Below are 11,027 nucleotides of genomic sequence, written 5' to 3'. Positions count from 1 at the left end.
AAAAGAGGAAGCAGGATGACACGAAGGGAAGGAATGAACCATCAGTGACGCTAGTGACAAAATCGGAACACTTAGTAGTTGATTAGAAAAAGCAACATGAAAATTAGACGCACAAGAACTCAGCCAATGACAGACAAGCCATATATAGAAAGCAAAAGACCACAGAAACTGAGCCTACAAAAAGCCCAACAAAGAAAAATCACAAATGATAGGGCAGCAAACGTGCCGACGCATGCGTAGTCTCAGTGAGTAATGCTAGACATACGAAAGGCTAGGTTTGGAAGTGGGGGGTGAAGGCGCCCACCCACTGTAAATCAGGAGGGGAGAAGGTTTAGTTGTTAGAAAGTTACGTAAAGCTTTGTAAAATCGTTCGTAGGTCTAGTATTATCAAGTCTCAATCCACTGAGCCTTAGACGAATAATGCCACAAATACATAGGTTTATACGGGTTTTACAAGCATGTGGGTTTTGATTGGAGATCAAGAGAGAGGAGGGGCCCATTCCTATGAAAATCAGGGGTTAGTTAAAAAAGGAATTCGAGTTTACGTGTAATTATGTGTAACTCTTTATATGTTTAGCATTACAAACCCTAAATCAAAAAAGCCCTCATCACTTGATGGTGGGATCAAGGACGTGCCCCGCGAACAGAATCGCGCCTGACACCTCCTCGACGATGAAGTAGGCAAATGGATGGTCAGCCACGAAGTCCACACATGGTGCAGGCGGCCGCGAGTCCGGTGTGCATCCAAGACGCGTCATGCAAGTGGCGGCCGCCGCCTCTGTGCCTTCCTCGTTCACCTCGATGACGGCCCTGTGGATCACCTTTTCCAGCGCCATCTTCCTCCTTCCGCCGTCCTCCACCATGTCGGACAGGTCTGCCTTCCCCAGCTCGAACGCCTCCTTGACACCCATCTCCTGGAGAACGTCGTTCATCGTCATGTCGAAGGTGACCTTGAATTTAGGCAGCCGGAAGTCGCCGACCAGGACGCTGTTCCTCGGCAAGTGCTTGCGCAGAAAGTCGGGGTTGCACGCGATCTTGTCGGTGAGCCGCCACAGCCCGCGGCGCGCATCGGGCAGGAAGACGCACATCGAGTAGATCGGCGCAGGCGTGGGAGCTAGAGCCGGCAGCTGGGGCAGCAAGGGGCCTTGCCCTTCCTCGTAGCGGAGCTGGAGCACCTTGAAGCCATCGTGGCAGGTGATGCTGTGGCTGCCGAGACCGCGCATGAAGGGGGCATCGACGGCGGTGCCGTCGAGGCGGTGGAACTTGTCGTGCTGGGTGAGATACCCGGCGAATGGCTTCGCCCACTTGCCCTTAAAGTAGATGGCGTTGGCGAGCACCAGGTCGGTGAGGTCTGACAGCGCGCCCCGGCTAAGGATGGAGGGGATGAAGCCGTTTGTCGACGCCGACACCCATGCGTTGATTTCCTTCCTAGCCTCCTCCGGCTGCACAAGGAGCATAGCATGCATGCACGTTGGCAATAACATTAATTGATCGATATATCGTATGCAGATTACACGTTGGCAATGACATTTATTGATCGATATATCGTATGCAGATTACAGGTCGAGGTCGGTCATCATGGGAAGACGGAACAAGTTATTGCACTAACCTTTTGGCGGAAGTTGACGGCGCGGGCGACGGCCTTGAAGGAGTCGGCGGCATCGCGGTAGGCGGGGCGGATGGGCATGGTCCGGTCATGCCACACGACGCACGCGAAGCTGATGCGCGGGCCGCCGGTCTTGGACTGGTCGGCGAGGGCCTGCTCGGCCAGCGCGCGGACGTGGCCGGCGAGGAAGTCCCGGGAGGGCGCGCCGAGGACACCCAGCAGCTCGTCGAGGGTGCGGTCGCGGGCGCCCGCGGCTACCAGCGAGAGCCCGGCGTAGACGGACAGCGGCGAGAAGACCAGGTTGCTCCTCCTGCCGGCGTCGTGCGCGAGGCGCTTATTCAGGCCGAGGGAGAAAGCCTGCAGGCCATCGCTGGGAGCGGCCTGATCGGCATCGGCGTCGGCCTCGGTGTAGAACCATTGGCCAAGCTTTGGGAAGCGGCGGAGAGCGAACTCCTTCACAGATTCCATCTTGAATCGCGTTGATGCTTGCGCATGGGGAGGGAATTGGTTTGCGTTTTGATCAAGTCATGCAGTACTTTATAGAGGCCGTTTGCCTGCCTTGGGTAATAAGCCATGACAACATTTGGCCCATTTTGAAACTAATATTAAAAACACAGCTGAAGGAAAAAAAAAAGAAATTCAGCTCGCATAGTGTTAATGGGTTCAATGCACGAAATCACTAGTTGCGACAAGTGGTGCGTTGCATGTGCGCCACTTGTCGCAACCCGGAAGTTTTCCATTTTTCGTAGATCCATTTATTCAAAACGTTTTTATCTCTTAAACCGTGCGTCCAAATCTCAAACCGCTTTCACCGTTGAATTCCTTGCGTCGAGATCTTCAAAACTAGATTCCATATTGATAGATTCCATATTGATAGGTTTTGACGAACTTTTTTTCCACGAAAAAACCGAACCAGGAGCACGGATTTTTTCGCTTTCCGAAAGAGGCACGCCCGTGCCTCTCACGAAATCACAATCGTTCCTCTCGCGGAAGCAAAACCTTGACTCTCTTGGAAGGAAAAAAGGAGAGGAAACACGTTTTTTCGTTTCCGAGGAGGCACGGCCGTAACTCTCGCGAAAGCACAAACGTGTCTCTCACGGTAGCAAAACCGTGACTATCGCGAAAGAAAAAAAAACAGAAAACACGTTTTTTTCTGTTTCCTAGAGGCACAGCCGTGATTCTCGCGAAACCACAACTGTGCCTCTGAAGCAAAACCGTGACTCTCGCGGAAGGAAAAAAGACAGAAAACGTGTTTTTTTCGTTTCCGAGGAGGCACGGCCGTGACTCTCGCGAAAGCACGACTGTGCCTCTCGCGGAAGCAAAACCATGACTCTCGCGAAAGAAAAAAAACAGAAAACATGTTTTTTTCCGTTTCCGACAGGCATGGCTGTGACTTTCCCGAAAGCACAACCGTGCCTCTCACGGAAGAAAAACCGTGACTCTCACGAAAGAAAAAAAACACGTTTTTTTTTCATTTTCGAGAGGCACGGCCGTGACTCTCGCGAAAAAAAAACAAAAAAACGCGTTTTTTTCATTTTCTAGAGGCACGGCTGTGACTCTCGCGAAAGCACAATCGTGCCTCTCGCGGAAGCAAAAACCGTGACTCCGACGAAAGGAAAAAAAACAGAAAACACGTTTTTTTTCGTTTCCGAGAGCACGGCCGTGACTACCGCAAAAGCAAAACCATGCCTCTCGCGGAAGCAAAACCGTGACTCTCACGAAAGGAAAAAAGAAATGGTGTTTTTTTGCGCAAATTTTTTTTTGATCGAAAAGCTAAGGAAGACCGGTGAAAAAATAAAACGTCAAAAAAATCCCGGGAAAGAAACCGTTAAAAAAGCCGAAAACGCGTGCGGGAAAGATAAAAAATCCAGAGGGCTGAGAGCCCGCCAAGTGGCGCTGATTGTTGTGAGGCTCCCGAAAGAGCGCTCATTAATTAGTTGCTCTCTTCAATGCACAACCCAATAAAACTAAGCATTGTTCATGAAATAATATGAAGCTCATAAGTTGGCTAGGCTAGGTTTCAATCACCCTCAGGGTAGGGATACTTTTTTCCGATAATGCGCGCTTTTATTAACTCATAACGTAGTTCAAGAGGATACAAATCATGATGAGCAACACCCGACTTCTGCATAATTAGGATGCACACAACCAAACACAAATAGTCTAAAAAAAGCTGACATATTGGCACCAATAGAGTCAAATAAGACCGTCATTATGCCTATGTCGAAGGACGTGATGGGCCGATACAGAGGTTATGCTGCCACCCACATTGGGAAAAAACCTCCATGGCCACTTGCTCCAGTTACGTACACACCGCTTTGAACAGCGGTTGGAACTCCGTACTATGAAGTATAGACCATGTATGAAGCGATTGCGTACAATGGAAATAACCTGTAATGGAGAAGAGTTTTTGTCACTAAAAATCACATCATTTCTACATAGCCAAAGCAACAATAATAAGGCATACACTTCCACCTTTATTAGTGTTTTGAATCTATAAGGAATACTGTCCAGCGAATGACCAAGAATATTAACAACACATGTGAGTGGATAAAGATTAGACGCTATTTGAAGGATTGACCACGTAAAACACGGAAACTTGCACTGAAAAAAGACGTGTCTGATTGTCTCATCATGAGTACAAAAGCTACACTTCTTGCTTCCTTATCAGTTGCAACCGGCGAGGTTATCTTTGGTTAGCACTACTCCCTTCCGAAGATACCACATGAAGGTCTTAACTTTTAGTGGAATATTCGACCTTCAAACTTTCATCTTATTATCCACTGGGACCTCTGAATGCGTGACTGCACGGTACATAGAGTCAACATGAAGGACCTAGATGTAGTGAGGTTCCAGTGAAACAGATCTCGTCCTTGTGTCAGGTTAATGGTATCCAATTGGGACATAAGATGTTGCCATGAAACAAGACGGGGCCCAATCAAATCCCGCCCGAAAGAAATATCTGGTGGAAAGGACCTGAGCACCTGCACAAGAGTTTCATTCTTATTGCGAACAATCCGGTACAAAGCTGGATATTTGGTTGGGTAATCCTGATGATATACTTGTAATCCCTGTAAACATTGCCACGGATTAATAAAGCCCGGCCTTCATTGCTTAAAAAAAGAGCTGCTAGATTTGAAATTGAAATTTGACATGGTATATTTATATATGTCATACCTCCATGCTAAAAAAATTCTAGATTCTTTTAAAGTCACAATAGAATTGCCGAGATAAAGACGAATAGCAGAAAATAAATACTCTTGTGCTAGGACACCAGCTACCATGACATATTACTCCACTCGAAACTCTTGCAAGTAACTCACAGTACTCATTACAACAATATTTGATGTTTTAATCAACCAAACATAAGATGATTTTTTAGTTCATCAATCACACATCACACTGGGTTGATGCACACATAGGTGTGACACCATCTTATTACAGGCAAATAGGGATCAAATCAGGACAGATCAGCTAGGTTGTGAACACCACGCAAAGCCGTTGAAAGCTAGCACTCATTTATGCAAGAATATCAGATAAGGTAGCTTGCTAAAACCAAACAATTTATTCACCATGCCAGTTGCAATACACACTTTGTAAACATAGGCAGCCTGAAGCACTTAATAGGTTGTAAGGTCAAGCTATAAATGACCTCATTTGTGCCAGGGTGCGCCACAGCATAAGAGGGTGCAACAGATTGCCTGCAAAATTAAGAACACAACTACACAAGACATGCATGTTCCGGTCTAACAAGGGGGCTTTGGTCCAGGCCGGGTCAACCCATTAGTCCCGGTTCGGTCCAGAACCGGGACCCATGGGAGCATTGGTCCCGGTTCGTGAGCCCAGGGGGCTGGCCGGGCCACGTGGGCCATTGGTCCCGGTTCGTCTGTACCTTTTGGTTCCGGTTGGTGGGACGAACCGGGACCAATGGGCCTGGCTCCTGGCCCACCACCATTGGTCCCGGTTGGTGGCTTGAACCGGGACAACAGGCTGCCCTTTAGTCCCGGTTCATGCCACGAACCGGGACCAATGAGGTGCCTATATATACCCCTCGCCCGCGAGCAGAGCACTCCAGTGCTCTGTTTTTCTCTGGCCGGCGAGGGGAGGGCTTTGTGGTGCTCTAGCTCACCTCCTTTGCACATGAGGTGTTCGATGAAATGCCCAAGCCACACTAGTTAAGCTTTCTCCTCTCGAAGCTCGACCTCAAAGCTCCATTTTCATCGAGATTTGCCTAGGTTTAGCGGCCCGTCACATCTCATTCCCGTCTTCACCGCCGTCGATCGCCCGCGCCGATCTCGTCGCCGGCACCACCGTGGTGAGCCTTTTGTTCTTATCTTCTTTCTGAAAGGAAAAAATTCTTGCTTTAGGTAGATACTTGTCTAATTTTCTTACTATTTTATTGCTTGTTATTATATAGTGCGATGGTTTTGGTATCCGTCCCCGTCGGCCCTCGTCCTGTCTATGATTCGGATGTGGTATATATTATCTTTATAACTATTGGTTCATTTATTGTTTATGAAAATTATACCGACCAACGTGACATAGATTTTATTTATCTAGGAGGTATGTGAACCGGAAATTCCAACTGACCCTATTGTCGAGAGGTTAAATTGAGTTGAATAAGAAAACAATTTCTTGAAGGAAAAAATAAAAAAATTGAGGAGGAGAAGATGATATTGGAGTTGCATGTTGAGGATGTCGTCGATGATCACAAGATCAAGATGGATGCAATGCGCTTGAAGATTAGAAAGATTAGAAAATATGTCATTCATACTGAAGCTTGGTATCATTATGCCGTTGGATCAATTGTTACCTTGGTTGCGATTATGATCGCATTTGTTTTCGCATTGAAATGTTTTACATAGTTTCAATGTATGGTTTAATTAATTAGATGCTCTGGAGAGCTATATGTTGTTAGATGAGAACTATGTATGTACTTTGGTTTTAATGTGATGATGAACTTCTATTAATTTGGTTACTTAATTATCTATTCATGATGTTCTGTAATGGTTTTTGACACACTTAATTATATATAATGCACGCAGATGAACCGGCAATGGATGTACGGTGACAGACACACCTCCGAGTACATTAAGGGCATGCATGACTTTCTCGAAGCGGCTGAGGCAAACAAGCAGAATGGTGTATTGTGTTGTCCATGCCCTAAATGTGGGAATACGAAGTCTTACTCTGACCGGAAAATCCTTCACACCCACCTGCTTTACAAGGGTTTCATGCCACACTATAATGTTTGGACAAGGCACGGAGAAATAGGGGTTATGATGGAAGACGACGAAGAAGAAGAGTACGATGACAACTATGTGCCCCCTGAATACGGTGATGCTGCAACAGGGGGAGCTGGTGAAGATCAAGAGGAACCAGATGATGTGCCCAATGATGCTGCAACGGGTGAAGCTGCTGAAGATCAAGAGGAACCAGACGATGTGCCCGATGATGATGATCTCCGCCGGGTCATTGTCGATGCAAGGACGCAATGCGAAAGTTAAAAGGAGAAGCTGTAGTTCGATCGCATGTTAGAGGATCACAAAAAAGGGTTGCACCCCAATTGCGAAGATGGCAACACAAAGCTTAGTACCATACTGGAATTGCTGCAGTGGAAGGCAGAGAATGCTGTGCATGGCAAAGGATTTGAGAATCTACTGAAAATATTGAAGAAGAAGCTTCCAAAGGATAACGAATTGCCCGACAGTACATACGCAGCAAAGAAGGTCATATGCCCTCTAGGATTGGAGGTGAAGAAGATACATGCATGCCCTAATGACTGCATCCTCTACCGCGGTGCGTACAAGGATCTGAACGCATGCCCGGTATGCGGTGCATTGCGGTATAAGATCAGACGAGATGACCCTGGTGATGTTGACGGCGAGCCCCCCAGGAAGAGGGTTCCTGCGAAGGTGATGTGGTATGCTCCTATAATACCACGGTTGAAACGTCTGTTCAGAAACGGAGAGCATGCCAAGTTGATGTGATGGCACAGTGAGGACCGTAAGAAAGACGGGAAGTTGAGAGCACCCGTTCACGGGTCGCAGTGGAGAAAAATCGAGAGGAAGTACTGGGCTGAGTTTGCAAAGGACCCAAGGAACGTATGGTTTGCTTTAAGCGCGGATGGCATTAATCCTTTCGGGGAGCAGAGCAGCAATCACAATACCTGACTCGTGACTCTATGTATGTATAACCTTCCTCCTTGGATGTGCATGAAGCGGAAGTTTATTATGATGCCAGTTCTCATCCAAGGCCCTAAGCAACCCGGCAACGACATTGATGTGTACCTAAGGCCATTAGTTGAAGAACTTTTACAACTATGGAATGGAAACGGTGTACGTACGTGGGATGAGCACAGACAAGATGAATTTAACCTAAAGGCGTCGCTGTTCGTGACCATCAACGATTGGCCCGCTCTCTGTAACCTTTCAGGACAGACAAACAAGGGATACCACGCATGCACGCACTGTTTAGATGACACTGAAAGTATATACCTGGACAAATGCAGGAAGAATGTGTACCTGGGCCATCGTCGATTTCTTCTGACCAACCATCAATGTTGAAAGAAAGGCAAGCATTTCAAAGGCGAGGCAGATCACCGGAAGAAGCCCCCAATGCGTACCGGCGATTACGTACTTGCTATGGTCAATGATTTACACGTAATCTTTGAAAAGGGTCCCGGCGGACTAGCTGTTCCCAATGACGCTGAGGGACACACACCCATGTGGAATAAGAAATCTATATTTTGGGACCTACCCTACTAGAAAGGCCTAGAGGTCTGCTCTTCAATCGACGTGATGCACATGACGAAGAACCTTTGCGTGAACCTGCTAGGCTTCTTGGGATTGTATGGAAAGACAAAAGATACACCTGAGGCACGGGAGGACCTGCAACGTTTGCATGAAAAAGACGGCATGCCTCCGAAGCAGTATGAAGGTCCTGCCAGCTACGCTCTTACGGAAGAAGAGAAAGAAATCTTCTTTGAATGCCTGCTCAGTATGAAGGTCCCGACTGGCTTCTCGTCGAATATAAAGGGAATAATAAATATGCCAGAGAAAAAGTTCTAGAACCTAAAGTCTCATGACTGCCATGTGATTATGACGCAAATGCTTCCAGTTGCATTGAGGGGGCTTCTACCGGAAAACGTCTGATTAGCCATTGTGAAGGTATGTGCATTCCTCAATGCAATCTCTCAGAAGGTGATCGATCTAGAAATCGTACCAAGGCTAAGGAGTGATGTGGCGCAATGTCTTGTCAGTTTTGAGCTGGTGTTCCCACCATCCTTCTTCAATATCATGACGCACGTCCTAGTTCATCTAGTCGACGAGATTGTCATTCTGGGGCCCGTATTTCTACACAATATGTTCTCCTTTGAGAGGTTCATGGGAGTCCTAAAGAAATATGTCCGTAACCGCACTAGGCCAGAAGGAAGCATCTCCATGGGCCATCAAACAGAGGATGTCATCGGGTTTTGTCTTGACTTCATTCCTGGCCTTAAGAAGATAGGTCTCCCTAAATCGCGGTATGAGGGGAGACTCACTGGAAAAGACACGCTTGGAGGGGACTCAATAATATGCAGGGACGGATATTCTTGGTCTCAAGCACACTACACAGTTCTACATAACTCTACCTTGGTGACCCCGTATGTCGATGAACACAAGAACAGTCTGCGCTCCAAACACCCGGAGCAGTGCGACAACTGGATTACATTTGAGCACATCAGGACTTTCAGCAGTTGGTTGGAAACACGTCTCAGAGGTGACAACACTGTTTGTGATGAGCTGTACTTGTTGTCCAGGGGACCATCTTTGATTGTATTGATTTACAAAGGATACGAGATAAATGGGAATACATTTTACACGATTGACCAAGATCAAAAGAGCACCAACCAAAACAGTGGTGTCCGCTTTGATGCAACAACCGAGAGGGGAAATGACACATATTATGGTTACATAGTGGACATACGGGAACTTGACTACGGACATGATTTTAAGGTCCCTTTGTTTAAGTGCAAATGGGTCAATCTGTCAGGAGGTGAGGTACAGGTAGACCCACAGTACGGAATGACAATAATGGATCTGAAAAATCTTGGGTACATTGACGAACCATTCGTCCTAGCCAATGATGTGGCACAGGTTATCTATGTGAAGGACATGTCTACCAGACCGAGAAAAAGAAAAGATAAGGAAGCGAATACATCATACGATGAGCCAAAGCGCCACATAGTTCTTTCAGGAAAAAGGGACATCGTGGGAGTGGAGGGCAAGACAAACATGTCTAAAGATTATGATAAGTTTCATGAAATTCCTCCCTTCAAAGTCAAGGCCGACCCAAACATCCTGATAAACGATGAAGATTATCCATGGTTACGGCGCAATAAGCAAATGACACAAGCGAAGAAAAAGTGAAGACTTTCTCCCGCAACTATTATGATAATACCATGCCAACTTTGTAACACACGAGTATGATACCATTGTCCGTTTATTATGAATTTAGGTTGAATTCTCTCTATAGACACATCTATGCTTATTTTTTTAGTAAAGTTAATCACAAACTTGTGATTCACACAAATTTCAAAGAATTCAAATTTTAACTATTCAAATTTGAAAACTAATAGCACTAACAGAAAGTTTATAATTTTTCTAAAACTAATGGCACTAACAGAAAGTTTATAATTTTGCTGACCTAAAAGCAAAAAGAATTAAAAATTAAAGCAAAAAACAAAAGAAAATAAATAATGCAAAAAACAAAAAAAACTGGAAACAAAACTATTTTTATAGTAAAGTTAATCACAAACTTCTGATTCACATAAATTTCAAAGAATTCAAATTTTAACTATTCAAATTTGAAAACTAATGGCACTAATTAATAGAAAGTTTATAATTTTTCTAAAACTAAAAGCAAAAAAGAATAAAAAAATAAAGCAAGAATAAAAAAATAAATAATTCAAAAAACAAAACAAGTACTAGAAAAAATAAAAAATGCCACCTATTGGGCCACACGTCCTGCATACGACTAGAAACCCATCTGTACATAGGCAAGATGCAGGCCCGTAGGCGCAATCAGCCCAACAAGGCAGTGACAATGGTAGGCACGTACTGCCTGCAGATTAGAAAGGAGCTCAGCACCTGAGCCGCAACGCAGCTTATAAACAGGTGCTGAGTTCTCTCAGCCATCGAGGTGGGAGTAAACTTCCCACCGCACTGCGCCAGCGCAAGGCCTTTGGTTCCGGTTGGTGCCACCAACTGGGTGTTGGGGAACGTAGTAATTTCAAAAAATTTCCTACGCACACGCAAGATCATGGTGATGCATAGCAACGAGAGGGGAGACCGTTCGCGGAAGCGTTATATCAACGCGGTTGATGTAGTCGTACGTCTTCACGTCCGACCGATCCAAGTACCGAAAGCACGGCACCTCC

General features: G+C 46.0%; 1 protein-coding gene across 1 annotated transcript; it reads right to left on the bottom strand.

The window, feature by feature from the left end:
- Positions 1-608: 608 nt before the first annotated feature.
- On the bottom strand, positions 609-2,074 carry LOC119358684 (serpin-Z2B-like). Its single transcript, XM_037625130.1, has 2 exons — positions 1,610-2,074; positions 609-1,442 (listed from the first exon to the last, which is right to left on the bottom strand). The coding sequence occupies exons 1-2, from the start codon at positions 2,072-2,074 to the stop codon at positions 609-611; spliced, it is 1,299 nt and encodes a 432-aa protein (XP_037481027.1).
- Between the last annotated feature and the right edge of the window lie 8,953 nt (positions 2,075-11,027).

The sequence above is a fragment of the Triticum dicoccoides genome, chromosome 2A (genome assembly GCF_002162155.2).
Source record: "Triticum dicoccoides isolate Atlit2015 ecotype Zavitan chromosome 2A, WEW_v2.0, whole genome shotgun sequence".
Lineage (NCBI taxonomy): Eukaryota > Viridiplantae > Streptophyta > Magnoliopsida > Poales > Poaceae > Triticum > Triticum dicoccoides.
This window is presented reverse-complemented; position numbering and strand designations above follow the sequence as displayed.

Coding starts and splice junctions, on each gene's coding strand:
- LOC119358684 (XM_037625130.1), bottom strand. CDS start 2,074: ATGGAATCTGTGAAGGAGTTCGCTCTCCGCCGCTTCCCAAAGCTTGGC. Junction 1,443..1,609: donor CCGTCAACTTCCGCCAAAAG/GTTAGTGCAATA, acceptor CTCCTTGTGCAG/CCGGAGGAGGCTAGGAAGGA.